General features: G+C 42.9%; 1 protein-coding gene across 2 annotated transcripts in view; it reads left to right on the forward strand.

Annotated features, from left to right (window-relative positions):
• The first annotated feature begins 21842 nt into the window (after positions 1 to 21842).
• The window catches only part of ppargc1b (peroxisome proliferator-activated receptor gamma, coactivator 1 beta), a 73953-nt gene continuing 73442 nt past the window's right edge, over positions 21843 to 22353 (forward strand). For both annotated transcript variants that reach the window (XM_086137928.1, XM_086137938.1), the window contains exon 1: positions 21843 to 21924. In XM_086137928.1, the coding sequence (XP_085994054.1) occupies positions 21844 to 21924 (81 nt within the window). In that variant the 5' untranslated portion in view covers position 21843. The remainder of the gene's footprint in view (positions 21925 to 22353) is intronic.

Below are 22353 nucleotides of genomic sequence, written 5' to 3' on the forward strand. Positions count from 1 at the left end.
GACACGTGATGTTGCAGAGGTGTGTCAACCAGGACAGCCCAACATTATCCAGCGTATTGAGGAAGCCAATCGCAGGGCACACATCGACAAACAATCATTCAAGCTCACGATCACACCTAGGGCCAATTTCAATCAACCTATCATGCGTGTTTTTAAAATGTGTGAGGCAATCGGAGTACCGGCCAGAGAAAACCCAAGCAGGAACGGAAAGAACATGCAAACAAAAATACGGATTTTACCTCCACAATTAACATTTTTGATGGCCTGGCTACGATTGACCTGACCCATATATCCGTTGTAGAAAGTTTTCATACCCTTTTAATCGGCATGTTGACTATTTCCTGTGCAATATGTACACAATGTGAACCTACCGTATTATCTTGATTCGTTTTTCATGATACCACTTGGATATGTAGTCAAAGTGTAACCCTGCGAATCATACTGCAGCACACGCCAGATTTTGTCTGCTACAAATCCGCCACATTCGTGATGACCTTTGGCGTTGATTCCTGATACCTTCACGAGCCCCTCACCGCCGTGGGACACTGCAGCACCGCTGTGCTGGCCTGACTGTTTGGAAGAAGTACGGAGTAGTCTATGCATTATTTTTGTTGTGTAAGGTGGCAGTTGTCATGAATAACCGGCGTTGCAACACGTGCAACAGTTTGTGATGCCACTGAAATAGCATATGTGCGCTTCTATGTGTGGGTGCGTGGCTCAGCCTCGATTTGTTCCTTCATCAGCCATTTGATGCAAAATGTCTTCAGGCATCTGCTGGCTGCTGCTTGACTGCAGATGCTTTGTGAGTGTGTGTGCGTGTGCGCGTGTGCGCGTGTGTGCGTGTGTGTGTGTGTGTGTGTGTTCGTGCAGCAGAGTCTCGGTTTATAAATATCTTGCCCTCCAGCTTCAAGTAGCCTAAAAATAGAATTTGGCTCTCAGAGCCGCCCCCTAGTGTAGTAGAGGAGACACGCATCGACTTGATCTTGGACTGCAGTCAGTGAATTCTTATCGGGATGCTCTTTCAAGATGACAAGTTATCACCTGGATCATTTGTTCGTGTAATTGTGGCGGCTTCATTTGTATTGTAGGTGTTCGTGTTTGAGTGTCTTTGTGCAGAAAGACAACAGTTAACCAAATGTTGCTAATGACAGCCTCTGGGTGACAGCCAACCATCTGGACCACTGCATGCAATGGTATGTATGTTTGTGCGAGAGAATCAGTTGTTAAGGGAGCATGTAACAATGTGTTGTCTTCTTTCCACTCTTCTTCAGTCTGTTAGATAAAATATCAGTGCAGAGAGGACAAACACACAAGCTGGATAATTAGTTGTGATGAAGTTGCAGGCCCAACAACAGCTTGAAAGTGTGTGTGTATGTGCGTGCACATGTACACGTGCATGTACATATTATTATTCTTATTATTATTGTTGTTGTAGTTGTTGTCAAATACTTTGTTTTGAAAAAGGTCAAATTAATACTAAAACTAATTAAAACTAAACCAAAATGAAGCATTAAACAAATAATAATTCAAGCTAACAAACTTGCTCTAAACACAAAATAAAATTAACTGAGTTTAAAAAAAAAGCCAAAACAAAATACAATAACTATTAGTATCGCTAAATTTGCATATTCCTGTTCAAATACATGGGATGCAAAGTGCAGCAACAAGCAACTAAGCCTCACTAAATGGTTAAGTAGGCTTATTATTGGCAAGTTCTCCCAAACTTTTAATAAGCAGTCTAACTTTCCATAGTCAGGAAAATAAGGGAAACCAACGACGGAGCTTTCAAATCTACTCAACATAATGTGCCTCACAGCCACGAACTGACTGATTGACTGACTGAGTAACTCACACAATGAAAGACGAAATGACTTAAGTAATTAAGTCACTAGTTTATGACCAATAAACGGACTAAGTTTTTGGACTGACTGTCGGACTCACCAGCAGGCTAACTGACCACGATTTGACTGTCTAGCTAACAAACCAACTGACTGACTAACCAACCAGCTAAAGATGTGCTGATACGAAAAATTAATACAATACAATACATGCTGATTTATATAGCGCTTTGTGTGGAAATTGTAAAAGAAGGCGACAATTTCTCACGTTCACACACTGAGAGAGTGTGTCGTTCATTTAGCACATCGAAAAAGGTGGTGAATTATGTGTAGAGAAGTCACTACAATGGTTATATTTGACACTTGTTCCCCAGAGCACGTTTAAGCTGCATAAGGCGCCCTCTGCTGACAGCCCCGGACGTCTGTAACGCGTATACAAAATTGCAACTGGTTGACGCTACGAGTACATGCGTGGTGGCGTGGGGGAAGGCTTATGCAGTGTACCGCTAAGTGTATTAATCCAGTGCACCTCAGCCCTGCCAGTGCACATCTGTCATCAAACATCTGTACTCTTTGTGCACGCCTGTCTTTGACTACAATATGTGGACTCCCATACGGGGATAAGACACTTACATGCAAGTGCGTCACCTTCCTTACAGGCCAATACATACATCACAAATGTATATATATGCATCACACAGTATGCCTAAATCATGCATATAATATATCAGTATCTCTCTCTCACACTCTCGCTCTCTTTCTCTCTATATATGTACTTAATACCATCCACCCATCTATTCATTTTCTGATCTGCTTCACCCTAACAAGGGTCGCAGGGGGTGCCGGTGCCTATCCAAGCTGTCTTCAGGCACTGGTTGCCAGCCAGTCACAGTGCACACATAGACGAACAACCATCCTCGCTCACACTCGCACCTGGGGACAATTTAGAGTGCTCCATTAACCTGCCATGCATGTTTTTGAAATGTGGGAGGAAACCGGAGTACCTGGAGAAAACCCACACTGGCATGGGGAGAACATGCAATCTCCACACAAGATCAGAGCCGGAATCGAACCCTGCACCTCTGCACTGTGAGCTTGACGTGCTCACCACTGGCTCACCGGGCCGCCTGTACTTTGTACCATATAACTTTATATATTATATAAATAAAATGTGTGTGTGTGTGTGTGTGTGTGTGTGTGTGTGTATGTGTGCGTTTCAGAGGGTAGATTTGAATAAAAGATTATTTGACAGTTGAACTGATTTTAGTGACTGATTAAATGATGTACTGCACTAACAAACTTACTAAGTAATGGGCTGACTGACTGACTTACTAAAAAGGCAACGAACTGACAGTGAACCTAAAGCTCAACTAACAACTGCCTAAGTGACCGATTTTGGCAGAAATAAAGGACAGATTACCGATAAATTAATCGGCCGATTGAATTAAAAAATATATAATGCATACAATAAAAAAAAACTTTGAATAATTAAATATTGCCCATTTGGCCCATTATTTGGGCCGATATTTAATGGGCCATAATAAGCAGATTGAATCATCCAGCCGATTAATCGGTCGGGCCCCAGCTTTTTTTTTCTGCAAAAAACAAAGCGCAAACAATTGCCACTGCCTCGCCTTGGTTCGCCGCCACGCTTGTTTATGCTGAGGTCATGCTTATTTTCAAGATGTTTTATGAGATTTCCTGTCTGACCTGCGAATATTTGTCGTGATATCAGTTCGTGTATGATGTGTTGGTTGTGCTGTATAGCTGCACACCACAAACTGTATGTTTCAGACTTGGGATTTTTTTTAACCATCGTGTGGGGTCTCTCAGGTTTTGGAAGTCTGCTGATGATGTAAAAATGTTGTTGTGTGAACCAGGCTTAACCATTTCACTTTTGAATTTGCGGACTGAGTGAGCTAAAATATATGAAATGCAGTGCGTACTGTCTTGCTATTCCATTATGCTGTTTGGCACTGCATTGTGTTCACTGAGGTTAACTTCCAAAGTCTTAGCTTTTTAGTTTTTTTTAACTTCTTGACACCATGAGCCATCAAGCTGACCTCCCCCACTTGTCTTGATACTCCCCTTTTCGTCCTTCACGTCACCGGCCTTCCTTTTTTTATCTCCTCCTCATCCTCCCCTGCTCACATCACTCCTCATCCATTTTCTTCCTCTTCTCTTTAAGAAAAGGTTCCGCGCTTCATCTCTGCTGGTGTAAACAACCCTCTCTTCAAACTAATAGTAATGATAATATAGTGTGTGTCCATGTGGCGTTATGGGTTGGGGGTGGGGTTACCGTGGGGGTTATTGATGGCACTGACCTTCAGCCTCATGGAATGATGGGCGTCCTGCTCAATAATAGATTGGACTCTCTCCCATCAGCCGACGTTTGTCCATGAGCGAGTGACAGATATATGGCGCTTTTTTTATTTGCTGCGTCCCCAAGTCAATTTGCTCCATGATGTCGTCTACGTCGTGTGTGTATATGTGTGTGTGTGTTTTTAATATACAGTCAAACCTCAGTTTTCGAACGTCTTGGTTCTCGACCAATTTGGTGTTCGACCAAAAATTTCGAGTTTTTTATGCCTCGGATGACGAACAAATTTCGGTTCTCGAACAAACTGAGCGCATTTGAATGCACCACTTGAATCCTCTCGCCTTCCTTACACGAGGAAATGACGCTTCCTCGGGTAGACGAGGAAGTGACGCTTCCTCGTGTCACTTTCCATTGTGAGCAGACGTGTTCAATCAACATTTTTTTTTTTTTTAAAGTGTGTGGTTTCGGTTTTCGAACAATTTCGGTTTTTGAACAGTCTTCTGGAACGGATTATGGATGAAAAACGAGGTTTGACTGTAGTATATAGTATATTGTTATAATGCTAAAGTAAATCTGAAATTGTTAGTTGATTAGCAGTTGAATTAGCATTGGAGCTGAAGTTAGTTGATAAGCAATGGAGCAAGAAATCAAAAGAAGTTATTACAGCCACTGTTGTCATTCCAGGGCTGGAGTTTACGTTAAGAGGGTGAGGCAGGAAATGCATGTTTGGTAGCAGCTGAAATCAGGGGAGGCAGGAGATGACAAGCAAAAGTGGCAATTTCTTTGAATTGGTTGATTGGCTGGTTGCCTTGTGAATTGCTTGGTTCGGGTTAGGTTAATGATTGACATTATGTTGGTTGGGGCGCTATCAGGTGGGCATTTATTTTCCATCAGCGTTCCCTCACCCCCTGTTGACATTGGATATAAGACTGTCCGCAACCGCGCCGCGTTTGTGTCGGGCATCAACCCACCTTTGCACGCCACTGAGATTACACGTGATAAAATGAGGACGGAATATTTAGTTGACTCCAGGCGGGTCATTTCCGATTGGCTTTCATTTCAAGGAAACGGGGAGGACTCAAATGGGTAGACGTCAAATGGGCAGATTTTATTTGAACGTAAGCTTCAGCCAAACATATTTTTTTTCAGAGTTCAAAGTGTAAATGTTTGCAACGGCAGTAAAATTGCACATTCTCTGTGGCAGTTCATTGATTTCATAAATCCAAAACATCGTATTTTATCCCTACAGGTAAAGAAATACAAAATGATGTATGCAGTGTAAAATAGTTTAGTGGCTCGCGGTGATATTTATTATTATTATTATTATTTTATTTATTTTTTTGTTCTGTGGGAGGTGGTCCTAATTGCTCCTTTAGAAAATTAAAGGTTGGAAAAGTTGGCTCAGTTGATTCGATTCTAAAGTTAGTTTGGTTATGTTGGGTGAGAGCTATTACTACAGTGAGATGTTATAAATTTCAGAATGAATGAAGAGTCAGGTGGTCTAACTTTCAAAACGGTTTGACTGTGAGGGCCTCGCATGGCGGGACTCCAAAAGATTGACCCCACTGCCTTCACCTGCCATGGGCTGCTGGGAGCTTCTGACCCCTTTGTTGTTTTTCCACTTGAGCAACATGGTGAGTATGTGTGTGTGTGTGTGTGTGTGTGTGTGTGTTAACGTTAAACAAACGCCAGGACTTAACCTTTACACCACGTTATGAAAACACACGAGAAGGGGTCCTCATATATTATGTGTATGTGTGTACGTGAATGTGTGTGTGCGTGCGTGTGTGTGTGTGTGCGTGCGTGTGTGCGCGCGTGTGTTATCAGTCCTTTACACAGCGATGTGACTGTTACATGTATGTCATAGTGTGTATGTTTTGTGGGGAAGACTGGAGGCATCTCTTGTTTTGAATTCCTCTCAGCCATCTGTCAGAATAGACTTGTAGGTGCAGTGAACGTGTGTGCACGTGGTTCACATGAAAGAGTAAAACTAGTAGAGGACCAACCAAGTATCGAATATCAAGTATCAAGTACAACTTCATTGTCAAATGTGCTGTACTGTATGTGTACATACAGCACAGATGAAATTTCCTCCCTCATAAACAGACAACAGACAACAAGAGGAGCCGCTGCGGGTGCCCGCGCCGCCACCAAAAGAAAAGTTAACATAAAATAACAAAATAATACAACACAACACATAATACAGACAGTCGTGCCATCTTAACCACTTTTCCTCCAATCACTTTGTTGTTTGAAACAGTAATAGATGAAAGAGGAGCGAATCAAAGTGTCCTTTTCACCAGTGGATCAAAGACATCATGCTGCGATGTGCACACGTCTGCTACAAGCGAAGCTTGAAAGCAACAAGAAGCTGTCGCGTCCATTAACGAAAAAGAGAGATTGGCTCTCATCTCCTGTCCCATGTGAATCCGCTTCAATTCCAAGCCGCGACTCCCAGTTCCACATATGCATTGATGCTCCTTTCTTCTCATCGTCAGCTCCTCAAGCCATGCAGACTGTCCATCAGCACCGACCTTTTTGCTGAACAAAGCGCGGCTGTGAAAATGCTCCCTATTTCAGACGCAAGACACAAGCGCCTCGGAGCTGTCCAGCAACGACAGTCAAATAGTGCCGACATTCCTCCCAATCAAAATCAGTGCTGGTACACGTGTGCTGCCGAGAAGGCGCAACCACCAAGCACAGATTCTTCAACAACCTCATCATGACATTAACAGTGATTGTTTAAAATATGACTATCATCAGTGACATTATAGCAATAAAGTATGTTCATTGATCAATCGGCATTCGCTTGCATTAATGGAATTTTTCATCACTTTTGTAAATAAACAGAGTGACTGAAAATAATGTTGTTTGGGTTGCAACGTTACACGTTTTTTTTCTTGATTACTTAAAAAAGCAATCTCATTGATTCCAGCGGTTAAACCAAGCGATTATTGTAAACGAGCGTGGGTTTTTTTTTCTCCCCCTCTCCCTCCCTTGTTTCTTTCTGACTTTCGGGTTGAGTGAACGCTGGCGCGTTTTGGCTGCCGCTGCTCAACCCGTATTGTTTTGTGTTTTTTGTTATTGTAAAGTGTCCTTGGGTGTCTTGAAAGGCGCTTATAAATAAAATCTATTATTATTATATTATTATTACACAGTGAAAGTATGTGCGTGGCCCTAATTTCAGTCAATTTGTGAGTGGAGGAAGATGACATACGTTTTGGGACGGTTTTGTTCGTTGTGGTGATCCGTGATCCTTAAATTATTGGGAAACACTGATGTAGAGTGTAGGATCCAAGTCAAATGTCCTTTTTCAGTAGCAAGGGAATTCATTGACTATTAATTACGTTAAGCTATGCTCACCTCTCCTCCTCCTATCCCGTGGAGCAACATCGTGAGAGTGACATCATCGATCCAGAAGCGAGGCAGAGTGGCCTTCAGACGGCCTTGGAAGCAACACAATTATGAGCGTATGCACACACAGACACACAGACACACACACACACACACACACATGCACACGCATGCACACATGTAATGTCCACCACTTAGCACTGCTATTGATAATGGGAAGCCAACATGCAGACACACACATGCACACACACACACGCACACTTGCTGTAAATGTAACTAAAGAGGAAGAATCAGCTTTTTTTAAACACAATGACATACACACACACGCACACACACACACACGCGCACACACACACTCACACACACATAGGCCGCTGCTATGATGTCTCCTCATGTGGAACCAGCTGACCTTGGGCTACTGATTCTTGTCCTTGAGTCACATGAGAGAAAGTGTGTGTGTGTGAGAGAGAGAAAGAACAAGAGAGATAAGAAGGGACTGACTGACTATATAATATTACATAGTATGTGTGTACCTCAAATATACGGGATGTGCTGGTACGTCATTTTGGGTTTATATAGAAATTTTAGCGATGGCAACACAGCGGTCGACTGGTTAGTACGTCCGCCTCACAGTGCAGAAGTCCGGGGTTCGATTCCGGGCCCCGGCCTTCCTGGGTGGAGTCTGGATGTTCTCCCCTGCTTGGGTTTTCTCTGGGTACGCCGGTTTACTCCCACATTCCAAAATCATACACGGCACACTAATTGAACACTTGATTGTCCCTCGATGCGATCGTGAGCGTAAATGGTTGTATGTCTACGTGTGCCCTGCCATTGGTTGAAAAGCAGTTCAGGGCGTTGTGTCGAAAGACTCTGTTAGGAAGTGGGCGTGTCTTAATCATCCATCCATCCATCCATTTTCCGAACCGCTTGATCCTCACTAGGGTCGCGGGGGGTGCTGGAGCCTATCCCAGCCGTCTTCGGGCAGTAGGCGGGGGACACCCTGAATCAGTTGCCAGCCAATCGCAGGGCACACAGAGACGAACAACCATCCACGCCCACACTCACACCTAGGGACAATTTAGAGCGTCCAATCAACCTGCCATGCATGTTTTTGGAATGTGGGAGGAAACCGGAGCACCCGGAGAAAACCCACACAGGCCCGGGGAGAACATGCAAACTCCACACAGGGAGGCCGGAGCTGGCACAGTAACACACCACTCCTTGTATGGAGATTTTCATACCTGTAAATTGGAGATTCCCAGAGGTGTTCCCTAATCCCAAGTAATGATCAGCGCGATCTGAGAGCAGGTTTTCTTCTGATACTGACTAAGACTTTGGGCAAACAGACTTGACATTTCTCTTGTTCCCTTCTCCCTTTCCCCAGTTTTAGGTTGTAAATAAATAGGCAATAAATTTGACTTGCATTAAGATCTTTTTTGAATCATGTTTTTTGCCCACACCTCACACAGTTTGTACACCGCCTATTGCCCGAAGACAGTTGAGATAAGCTCGAACATGCCCGCGGCCCTAATGATGATAATTGATGGATGGGTGAGTCCTATTATTCTAAAGAGCTTTAATTTGAGTAACTTTTTTGTCTGCCCACCTCTGTACATACACAGAGAGAGACATGTGTCCACGTGTACAGTAGCTACAGTATGTGTGTACAGTACTCATGTGTCTATATGAGTATATAATGTACTGTACAAGTAGATACTGTATACATTTGAACATGATTATACACATACTGTATATTGTAGCTATAGCGTACGTAGCTTTTTTAAAATGAATTACATTGAGTATTTCTGCCTGCCATTGTGTGTGAATGCATGAGTGTGATGATCCTTTTGCCTGCCTTCTCAAAGTCAGTCAGTCATAACCTTTGACCCTCTGTAATGGGAATTTGACATCATCCAGGAAACATGAAAGCCCACAACGCTTTTGTATCCTCAGCAAGGTCGTCACATTCTATCTTCCTCACATTTGTAGAATGGTGTCCACTGGATTTCTCCATGATTTTCAAGCCACGCCTCCTCCTCCCAACCTACTTTCTGTTGGCCCGCCATCGGCATCCCAGTGCATCCTTGTGTATTTGTTGTGTGTTCATGTGCAGCTTTGCGTGTTTGTGTTTTTTAATGTGTTCATTTGGAAGAGTAAGCAAGAGCCTGGTGAGCTGTCATCGTGCAGCATTTTGGGATGTGTTTGCACAGGTTAGTTGAGGATATCTCCCCTCTGCTCGCAATACATGCCTGTGTTTGTGTGTGCTCGGAGGTAATAATTATGTTGAATTTCTCAGTCATTGGAGTGAGGGTCGCATTCGGAAATATGCTCTCAGCATGCACTGGTTCACCCCGAACGTTCGGAAACTCGGAGCTCTGTTGAAATGTGCTGTTTGGTTAATCGGAATGCACACAAAAAGGCAGTGCCGCACTCCAACTGGGGACACGCTGCACCGAGTGCATCAGGCAGTACAGATGGAAACAGGTTCAGTATGAGTCACTGATTGGTTTAGAACATGCCTGTACATGTATAGGCTGTGTTTGGAAATTAACGGGAGTGGCGAGTGTTCTCACAGTAGTGTATTTGGAACGCACCCTTAAGTACAAGGTCTGATCTCACTTGTGTCTTATTTCTATAACCAGAAGGTACTTCCATGCCAATGGGGACTTTTGCATCATGAAATGAAGTCAAAAGGCGTTAAAACCTCACTACTATCAAGTATCAAGTACAACTTTATTGTCAAATGTGCTGTATGTGCAACACACAGCACAGATGAGATTTATTCCCTCTCAAGACAACATGCAACAAGAGCTGATCAACAAGAAATTGAGTAGACATGTCACTCATAACAGCATGAAAAGAAATCTCAAAGTTGGCCACTGTGCAAAGCTTTTTCCTTTTCCAACACAATTTAATGTTGGCATCAAATGATCATTTTAAGAATTCCCCATGAAAAAGGACAAGTAAGGAAAACGCGTCTTACACACACACACACACACACACACACACACACACACACACACACACACACACCCATGCACACATATACACGAACACTTTTTCGCACAGTTCAGAGTACTGAGAGGTCTCCTTCCTCCCATCTGCTGTGGCTTAAGCGTGATTTTGCCATCCTGGCGTGCGTGACACAGAGGAAGTTGACCGACAGAAAGACGGATGCACGGACATCAAACCATGTAGAGACCACAAACGTTTGCTTTCATCACATCACATCACACCGCAGCTGTTTGGTGAACATAAAAATAAAATACGGTAATAATGCACATTTTTTTTATCCTAAAATACAGTGGCAGAAGATAAAATTTAAAATGTATTATTTATTTTTAAAAAAATATATATATATACACACACACATATATATATATATATATATATATATATATATATATATAGCTCTGCGACCGCACCTCTCGCGCTAAGTCAGCCGAGATCAGCTGCATCACCACACCCGCGAGCCATTCCACGCCTCTTCCTTTTGGATGGACATCTGTCAATGGGCTCGTTTATTTGTCAATAGTTTTTACACATGAGCCTTGCTGATATTTTGAGCCAGTCCAGTCAGGCTGCTGCTCGTGGGCATGACATGGTTAAAGGCACTTGGAGGGTGACATTGGGGGTGGAGTGATGGTGGTGGCGGCTCAGCACCGTGACACAGAGACGGCGTGCCGTGATTGGGCCACAGCGTCTGTTGTATCCGAGTGGAAGCACAGGCAGAGTGAGAAGGTTTACACGTGCTGTCGGGTCACATGACTCAACACTCTCTCTCTCTCTCTTCCTCCTCCTCCTCCTCATGTTGCTGTACTTCATCCCTCACCGCCTCGCTCTCAGCCGCAACCTTCCCACCTCGCAGGCGGCCAGTTAGAGGCCTTTCTGAATTAGCATCCCTTACTGCCCAAGAGAGCCTTTAAAAACGTTGCCAATAGACAAGCGCACAATTGATTTTGAATGACAAACAACACGCAAGGAAGGGCAACTTGTATGAGGTCAATAGGCAGAGAACCAGAGTTCAAACGTCAGATCCAACCTGTCTTTATAGACCACGTTTCATAAGCAATGTTTTAATGTCATTCTTAAAACCATTTCTATGTACTGGTACATTTTGTATTGAAGGTCTAATCAATAAATACAATGAATATTTTAATTTTTATTCATTTGCAGTTTGATTTTCTTGGTTAATAAAAATAATTGTTTGTTTTTCATTTCATTGAATAATAAATTATTTGTAAATGATGTGCATCTATTTTCCATCAAAAGATGTTTGGCACCTCTAACATCATACATAAAATCCATTTTCTGATTCGCTTATCCTCACAAGGGTCGCAGGGCGTGTTGGAGCCTATCCAGCTGTCTTCGGGCAGTAAGCGGGGGACACCCTGAACTGGTTGCTAGCCGGGGCGCGCGCGCGCACACACACATAGAGAGAGGGAGAGAGAGAGAGCGAGAGAGGGCATGCACGTGGGTGCAGGTGCACATACTATGTACACGCAGTTGAGACAAATTTTTGTAAGTCAGTTACCACGTACCAAATAGAATCAGCATAAGAAAATGAAAGTTATGTTATCTTGGGGAAAGCTCCGGGAAAAAGTGTGGAAGATAAAGTCCCGGGAATGTTAACCTTTTAAAAAGAGATCGTCACAATTATGAAAAGGTCAAATAAATACGTTGGTCAATATAAGGATTAAATGAACACTTATTCAAAGAAAACCTGCAAAACGTTTTGCCATTACGACACATCAAGACAAATCAAGATTAGTTATGAGACGCTACGTTTGTCTGCGACACATGTGTCGGTTAAAAAATGTTAACATAAATTGAAACTCTACCACATGCTTGAAACTGCACTCAAAGCTGATCTTGAAACAATATATTTGACACCCTAATTCTTGTTTGAAACCCTTATCTTTGTCTTGAAACCCCAACAAAGACTCAAAAACCATATTCCAAAAATCGAATCCAGATTTAAAACCTGAACTCCGGATGGAAACTCAACTTTGATCCCCGAACCAAGACTTGAAACAGTTACTTGAAACTCCTCCACGTGCCTTTAAAGCCTAACTCTGGCTTAAAAAAACAAACCAAAAACGCATACTTTAAAATCCAAAGGATGACTTAAAACCTTCATTTCAGACGCTAGCACTTCGGAACCCTAATATCTGTCTTGAAACCCTACCCGAGACACACAAACCTAATAGAAATTCTGACCTGATTTAAAACCTTGTCTCTAACCCAGATTTAAAACTTGAACGTCTTCCAGATGCTTGAAACCCTAACCCAGTTTTAAATCCCAAACTTAAACTCCACTTTGAACCCCAAAACACATCTTGAAACCGTGATTCGGGAACCTAACTCTTGTTTGAAACTCGAATCTTAGTCCTGAAACATTAAATCAGACTCAAAACCCGAGTAGAATCCCATTCCCAAACTAGAAAACCTGACCATGGCTTCAAATTTGACAAATGTGTGTTATTATCTTATTCACAATAAATTACTGAACCATTGAATTAATAAGACAAATGAACATTTATGAAAAATGATTTAAAACATTTGCAACGTGGCCCGTGTGCGATACTTTAGCCCACCCCTGCTCTCAAGACATGTTGTGTCACATTAGCAGGTTGTGTCCTCTGCGGGCACCCACAGTGCTGTTTTTCCTTTTTTTATTATTTTTTTCCCCCTCACAGATACTCAGGAAGCTTCGAGTTGCCCTCAACATGACCTTCACATCTCATCAGCCAATGGGATTAGCTGAAGCGAGCTGCACGACTTCACGTTTTTGCGCACTTTATGACTATCTCAGCAGTCTACGCAGTGAAGCCGGCTGCTGTGGTTTCTCCCTGTAATGATGCGCGTTCAAGGTGCTTCTGTCATGAAGCCGTTCACTTTTATTTTTATTGTTCAAATGCTGCAGTAAAAAAATATCATTCTCTGTTCTCATCCACATCAAGGAGTATACCACCTACAGTCAACTTTAAAATGCTGTAAACTGATGCTAACTGAGATAGCCGCAGAGCTGCCACCTATAAAATTTCACAAGTGACCTGAATTTCCACATTTTCAAAATTCTCACCATTTCCCCACATTTGTTTTTGTTGCCAAAAACGCATACACAGATATTTGTCCACATTTTTCGAAGAATTTGGGGTTTTTTAATATATATATTTTTCTTCCTCCGATGCATTTCAATGGGTGTCAACTATACACAGGAATCCACTGTATCATAATTTGACACTATGGTCTCCCCTATTCTGTGCGAATGGGTGAGGTTTCCTTTGTTTTGATGTTATTGCAGACACGCCCAGTCAGAAGCAGACGGTTTACGCCATTGTGGACCACAACGCAGCCTCGTTTTGTGGCCAATGGAGATGGATGCTCTCATTCCCCTAAATTTGGTGTGCGAGAAGCACACATTTTTGACATGCAGGCGATCAAAGCTCATAAAGTACATTTACATGGAACTGCAAGGAGACCTCCATGGGTGGATGATGTAAAATCAGCCAGGCCGATCACCAATGTCAAGTTGGGGTGGGTTGTTTGCGTTGCTCGATTTTACAGTGGAGTGAAAGAAACTGCTTCGATTGGCCGGGAAGCAAGTCAGCTGTGTTCATGCCCACAACTCCACAAAACGCCCGTTTATAAATGCACCAAGTTGAGTGCATCTGCAAAAATAGTATTGTAACCTGTCCATGCGCAGAATTTACGCCACACAGTGCACCAACTTGCCCTGGGCATGAATACAGAGTCCTATGTGTCACTTTGCAGCATTAAGATAAAATAAGATAAGAAAACCTTTATTAGTCTCGCAATGGAGAAATTCCCAATTCACAGCAGCAAAGTAATGAAAGGAAGAAGTAGAACAACAAAATATAGGAGCTGCTGGAAAGGCAGCCACTCACGCGGTGCCATTTTGAAGTCAAAATAACATTATACTGGTAGAACAAGATGTAACTATGTAATTAATGTACCGGTATGTATGTAAACAAGTGAAAGTATTCAACTACATGTGACAATATTTGACAGCTTGAAACAGTAGGTATCATTACGGCAGTATGGAATGGAATGATACCGGTTAATGGGTAGCCAGTGACAGTAGATGAAGAGTATGCATCGTATTTAACTGAATAGCATAGGACATTGTGTAACAACATGTAAAAAGCACATAACAGTAGGCAATATGGGTTGCATGACATTTGCACTTTTGATTTACTTAAATCGACACTAATGTGATGAAAACAGACATCAATGTTGACCAGTTGCTGATGGCGTCATAGATATTTCTTAAGGACAAAAGTTTTTTTATTTTTTCAATCACAGGAGAGCTGATTGTTTTGCAAAAATCTGTATGTTCCCGAGCTGCGGCAGAATGCAGTGAGTGGAGCGCGCTGCCAAGCAGGGTAAAGTTGAAGGTTGGCCCCCTGAGCAGCAGAATGAAGCATGAAGTGAGTGAGAGAGCAAGAGTGCGGCTAATGCACGCTGGGCGCGTGAAGCTGGCGACCATGTAAGCGTCCAGGCATGTCATTAAATTGTCCTGAATCTCCAGCTGCAGCCCATCAAGCGCAGCCATCAATCAGAGCACTGGCGATTCCCTAATCATCTCTATCTGCTTCCTCCCAGTGCAGCATCAGGACCACCATGCCCAAGACCCCGAGAACGAGCAACACAGTCTGGAATGTGTCAAGGCCAAAGAGCACATGTTCATGCCTAATGCAGCCTTCCGGTGAGCGAATAGTCTGGAAATGGCAAATGATCGCATTTCAATGGGAAATTAGCCCCTTTAAATTTCAATACAATAATCCATGTTTTTAATGATAAAATATACATTCATGTCTTTTCATTTGCAAAAGCATTCATCCATCCATCCATCTTCTACCGCTTATCCGGGGCCGGGTCGCGGGGGCAACAGCTTTAGCAGGGAAGCCCAGACTTCCCTCTCCCTAGCTACTTCTTCCAGCTCTCCCCGGGGGATCCCGAGGCGTTCCCAGGCCAGCTGGGTGACATAGTCTCTCCAGCGTGTCCTGGGTCTTCCTCGGGGTCTCCTCCCGGTGGGACATGCCCGGAACACCTCACCAGGGAGGCGTTCAGGAGGCATCCGAATCAGATGCCCAAGCCACCTCATCTGGCTCCTCTCGATGTGGAGGAGAAGCGGCTCGACTCTGAGCCCCTCCCGGATGACCGAGCTTCTCACCTTATCTCTAAGGGAGAGCCCGGACACCCTGCGGAGAAAACTCATTTCGGCCGCTTGTATCCGGGATCTCGTTCTTTCGGTCACGACCCATAGCTCGTGACCATAGATGAGGGTTGGAACGTAGATCGACCGGTAAATTGAGAGCTTCGCCCTTTGGCTCAGCTCCTTCTTCACCACGACAGACCGATACAACGTCCGCAAAAGCAGTTCTTTAAATATCAAAAAATTGCCTTTAAATAGTAAATTACCATTGTCCAGGCTTTATCACTTTTTATTTGGACCATATATTGTTTTTTCCAGAGCAAAATAAAATGCCATATATAACCTTTTCCTGACCAAATGTTTTTAGGCTGCTTTGAACATGTTCATGCTCACAATGTAGCTTTGGATTTTTGGCAACAAGACGAAATATAATGCAAAATAGTGTTTTCGCAGCCAAATACAGTATAGTATCCAATATTGTCGCATACCAAACAATTTTTTGTGTGTGTTAAGATATGACATTTTCATGCCTATGTGGCCTTTTTGTGAGCAAAAACTGCGCAGAGGTGACTGTGTACAAATGTGTGCGAGTGTGGCATTCATACAGTAAATGAAAATGTGTCTTAACCTTAACCTCTCTTTAAAAACATTTTTTTTTAAACAGTAATTATCAATATTGACTGAAATGATATACTTACAATGTGAAACCTTTTTCAGCCATACTGCCCAGCACATTATGTATTAATTTAATCTATATCAGTGGTTCTTAACCTGGGTTCCATCGAACCCCAGGGGTTTGGTGAATCGGTCTCTCGGGTTTGACGGAGCCTCTGCCATGGAGGTTAAGACATACCCAACTCAACATGTTACTTGGTGACGACACGCCCGCTTGGCCATCACTGGCTACAGATGATCACATTACATTGCTTGTCCAATCAGTGCTGCGGGAAATTTAGTTCGCTCAGTAGTCAACGTGTGACTGTCGTGATAGTACGTCGTAAAATTTAAAAAAACGTATACTTATGTCTTGAAATTTGATGTACTTTTTTTTTGTTTGTAATAAATGTGGGTTTTTTTTATGTCTTGAAATTGGAAAAAGTCATCTTTTTGTTTTTCATCAATGAAGGGTTCGGTGAATGCGCATACGAACTGGTTGGGTTCGGTACCTCGAACAAGGTTAAGAACCACTGATCTGTATATTGACTGCTTTATTTGAACTTAATACTTTAATTTAATAATTTAATAATAATTTGACACCGGGTCCTTATTTGGAATAATCTCTCATATTTATATACTGTATATATATATATATATATATATATATATACGTGTATACTGTATATTTACTTATTTACAGAAAAAAAACAATAATTACCAATATAGACTAATATGAGATGCTTATATTGTGAAATACTGTACTGAAATACTTTTTGGCTGTATCACCCAGCCTAATCTCTGGAGCAAAGTATTCCATTTCAGCATTACAAACTTTACCCTTGTCTGTACTTGTAAACAAGTTGAGATGATATCAAATGTGAAAAGTGATCTCTCAGGCTCGTTGCCTTAGAATTTCATTCCTATCTGCAGATTTACAGCGGCGAGGACGGGGTGTTCCCGGAGTGCCCCCTCCGCAGCAGTGCGGGCTATGCAGCTGCCGTGCATAGCGGCAAAACTTAGTGACCGCTCGACCTCGTCTTGGTCGTTGTTGCGGTGTCGGTGGGACGCCTGACCGCGAGGAGGTGACGCAAAGGCCAAACATCCAAATGTCAGCGTTCCAAGACTCACTCGTTCTCTTTTTACAGTTGCCAGACTTCAAAGGAAATCACATGGGATCAATCTCCCATGCCCTCCTACAACGCTGCTGAGTATTCTTGCTGCTGTTGACATTCACATCTGCATACATGGTATTCTCTTTTTAAAAAGAATGCTCATGTATGGTTGTCAATCGACTGCTGATTGTAGGGATTGATCTTCGTCATGCAAAACAGTGCTGACTATTCTTGCTGCTATTCATGTTCACTTCTGTACATATAGTGCTAAATTTACATTATTTATGTACAGTTAACACATCCAATGTAGTTTATTATCCTATAAATGCAGTGGTGCTATATATTTGTACGAAACAAACAGTTACTTGCTGGGTGGGTGATATTTTTTGCAGTAATTAAATGTCTACAAATGCATGTAACCTCCGATTTTTTTCGGATACTGTATGTGTGCATGTGTCATGAATGTTCTTTAAAACAATCTGGCACCAGTTGGGGGTGGTGAAGATTGTTTTAGGAGGGTACTCCGGTTTCCTCCCACATTCCAAACACATGCATGGTAGGTTCATGCCTTGAGGTATGACTGGTTGTTGTTTGGCTACGAGTTCAGGTTGTACCCTGCCTACTTCCCGAAGTCTGATGGGATAGGCCCCAGCAGACCCGCGACCCTCGTGGTAGATGGATAGATAGATTATTATGGCCTTTTAAAAACATTTTTTAGGAGTGTGCCATTTTAATTATCCTACAAAACAATCTGGCACCCGTCTGATGACTGTTTTAGCAGGACTTTTACTCTTCACCTGTCACCAGACATGGCACCCTTTTTTTTTGGATAGTGTGTGCGTGTGTGTGTGTGTGTGTGTGTTTGAATGTGTGCTTGTGTGCATGTCGACTCGTGAAACATGAACTGCCACACATTGACTCACACACACAAACATTCTGTAGCGTGACAAGTGTTTTGTTTTCTATTGCAAACACACACACACACACACACACATGCACACACACGTGCACACACACTTAGCATTCGTGCTAAGGTCAATAATGTAGGAAAGGCCTCGAACGACATGCTCCACTGTGGCCGTCACCTGTCTTAAAGTGTTAACCTTTTATTTTATGACACACACACACACACGTGGCTCAATCGACCTCTGCCAAGGCCCAACGAAAGTTTGTGAGATGATGACTATGGAGGATGATGAACAGAACAGATTGCTGCATTCCTACAATTTGAGTGGCTTATCTCTAGCTATTATGTTCATTGCTGTTGTAAGGTAGCAGTTCTCATTAACAACTCAATGATGAACAATTGCATGACTGTAATTGTAATAGCGTGAGAACATTGTGTACTTCTGCTTTTTGTTTGCTTCTATTTACTATTTCACTGTGCCAGCATAAATGCTGTAAAAACTTGTTCATAGGCAGCACCTATCAAGATCATCAAAGTATTCATGCCAAAATTTCACCCTAGAAATGAACCTATTTTTTTTGAGTTGCTTGCTCATGCTTAGCTGAGCACGTGTGAAAAACACAGCTTGTATTTTTATTTTTTACCGAAAACAGAAAATTGAGTTGGAAAAACTGTAAATGGCAACAATGTCAAGTCAAGTCAACAGTATTTATAGAGCACTTTCAAACAGCCATCGCTGCATACAAAGTGCTGTACATGGAGCAATTTAACATGCACAATAAACAGTAAGACAAATCGGTAATAAAGGCGGTAGAAAGCACCAAACAGAAAAACCAAGAACAAATCTAAGTCATGCTGAGTCGAATGCCAAAGAATACAAGTGAGTTTTGAGGAGGGTTTTGAAGATGGGCAGCGAGGAGGCTTGCCGAATGTTCAGTGGGAGGTCATTCCAGAGAGAGGGACCAGCAACAGAAAAGGCTCGATCCCCTCTGAGCCTCAGTTTAGTTCTTGGTACTTCTAATAATGTCTGGTCCGCAGACCTGAGGCGCCGGGCAGGTGTGTAGGGGCGAATGAGCTCAGAGAGGTAAGGTGGCGCGAGATTATTCAGAGATTTGAAAACAAATAAGAGGATCTTGAAAATAACTCTAAAATGAATGGGGAGCCAGTGAAGGGATGCCAGAGTAGGAGTTATGTGCTCCCTCTTACGAGTACCAGTCAAGAGGCGAGCAGCGGCATTCTGGACCAGCTGAAGGCGCTTAATGGAGGACTGGCTGACTCCAAAGTAAAGGGCATTGCAGTAATTGAGCCGGGATGTGACAACGGCATGTATTACTGTCTCAAAGTGTTCCTGTGAGAGGAGAGGTTTTATTTTTTTATTTTATTTAACAATGTTAGCACAACAAAGCGAGCAAGTTGTTTTTATTTATACCTTTATGTTAGGGCCATTCTGTCAACTCTTCTTTTCTTTGTCGTCATATTCAGGAACGCCAATTTTCACAACAGTAAAAGTTAAAACATTTAGTTGAACAGCTCAATTTAAAATGTTATCAGGTTGGTTGAACCCAACAGGTTGTTTTTACATTGTAGTGATTAATAGTGCAGATCATACAAAGGGAGGACGAAACTATCAAATTATGATTATTAAAAAAACGGTAATCTCTGGTCCAGTAGGTGGCGATACCTAGCATTTCAAGAAGATACAAAAGGTACGTGTTAACTGGAGATGAAGTTCATCCAGATAATAAAATCACTGCTCCCAAACATTCCAGTGTTGGTTCAGGCATGCCTACTAGAATACGTGATCAGCAAATTGATGATTCACCTTTAGAGGAATGAGAAATGGGGAAGGAGTGGAACTGGCTAGATCCATACAATGGGAAAAGGCAAGTCAAATCAAGTTTATTTATGTAGCCCTGAATTGTACAAGTCAAAGACTCTCTGGGAATGTTTTTAATGTCTTCTATTGGATCACGACCCAGTAAAAAATCCACGTGTGCTGTATACTAGTGACTAATTCCGACATCCACATGTAGAAACACATGTGTGAGCCATGTGCCATACTGTAGATCCCTTTTGAAGACCCCCACCTCCCACCCTCCACACAATCATACCCATTACTCCTTCAGAATTCATTACTAGAAGTGTGCCCCCAGAATTTCAGCTTCAAACAAAAGTAGCCTGCTCAAATCAGGGTATGGGTCCTTGAGATGTTTTTTCTGCATCCTGTCATAAGAGACATGGCCACACAATCTCACGTCCACCAGTAAAACTAGTGTCAGGGGACGATACCCCCCGTAAATTTCCATGTGTTTTTTTTACTTGGTGAATTTTGGTGTCTTGTGATTGAGACCCCAAAAATACATCCAAAATCCCTAGGATACACACAAATCAGATCGCTTCGGCAAAAAAAGCTTTACCATTTACTGTAGTATGAGAGCTGTCTAGGATACCTGCTTCAGATTTGGGTTCATTTGAGGTGAATTCACTGGAATGAGTTGTCATTTCAAACCAAAATGACCGACTTCCTGTTTAATTTCAAGAATAGGTCTTAGAGACTTTTTGTGTGTCCTGTTATGATAGACTTCACCCAATTTTGTGTTTGTTGGTGAAATTGGTTGCAGGGGCAATTATTTTTTCAACTATGGAGCCCTAAAATTCCTCTGAAATTGCCTCTTCAAACCACCTCTTGTCCAAACCAAAATGTCTGAGTTCCTGTTCATTTCCACACAGTGGTCCGTGAGACTTTTTCAAGCATCTTGCCATGGAAGACACGGCCACCCAATGTAGCGTCAATTCACCCAAAATGCCCTCTTCAAATCCCAAATGACTGACTTCCTGTTGAATTTGGGGCATCGTTTTTGAGACTTTTGTCCTGTCATGATGGACATGTACACTGAAATTTGTGTCCAACTGTCCATCAGTGTTTATTGTTTTTGTCTGATTGTAAAGTGTCCTTGGGTGTCTTGAAAGGCGCTTATAAATAAAATGTATTATTATTATTATCAGTGTAAATGGTATCAGGGACTGCAGTTTTTTTTCCGTCCAAAGTTTTCCAGTGCTTTCCACCGAGTGATTTTTGGGGGGTGCTGTTTGGGACGTCTAAAATACATCCATTTTCACCAGGTTGCAAACAAACATTTTCAACGATTAATTTGTCCATCAAATAATAAGAATCAAAATCGATATTGCAAGAAATCCTGTAGTATGACTCAGTAATCACGTTCCTCTTTGGGGGAGGAGGTCTACTCCTCTCACTCTAATTAGTGTGTTTGGCGTTCGTTTTCATTTGGGATAATCTAGCCACCGTTGCTGATACTTGTGTTTATATGCAAGTGTGTGTTTGTGTACGTGTGGCGGTGCCGGTGAGCGTAATGCTTGTATAAACAGAAGCGCCCCCGCAGGCCGCAAGCGTCATTGCACCTCTCCTTCTATTACTCTGCCGCCTGGCTTCGCCGAGCCTCATTCACTAGAAGATGGCGGACTGCGCTCCACTATTAGATGAGGAACTCTCGTCCTTCGTCTTCAATTACCTGACAGAGAACCCCGACAGCCAGGTAAGACCTCCGGGCGATGTGTGTGAGGGTCTTGGCCAGGATCTCCCGTTGGCTTTTTTCTTCGTCTTGGCTCGTTTCCACGAGCACCATCACACCACCGGTGCTCCGAGCGGCGAGAGGCCGGCTCGAGGGAGCCCTTTGCCGGCTTGTCAGCAGCAGGTCGCCGGCTCAGTGTCCCGCGGCGTCTTGACTTGCGGCGTTCACGTGGAGAGGGAATATGTCATCATCTTCGGTTCGGAGGATTCGCGACGGATCAATGAGTGGTTTTACGCGGTGGGGGTGTGCGTGAGGCCCCCCTCCCGCTCTGCAGCTGGGGCACTGCGGAGCTGCACTGACTTTGGAAACTTTTTGACGCATTTTCCACGGGGCGAGTTAGCTGTCAGTGTAACCCGGCGTGAACACGTGGTGGTACCGCCAACGCGTGCACCG

Source organism: Hippocampus guttulatus, chromosome 2, assembly GCF_054856545.1.
Source record: "Hippocampus guttulatus isolate MCC_2025c chromosome 2, RoL_Hgut_1.0, whole genome shotgun sequence".
NCBI lineage: Eukaryota > Metazoa > Chordata > Actinopteri > Syngnathiformes > Syngnathidae > Hippocampus > Hippocampus guttulatus.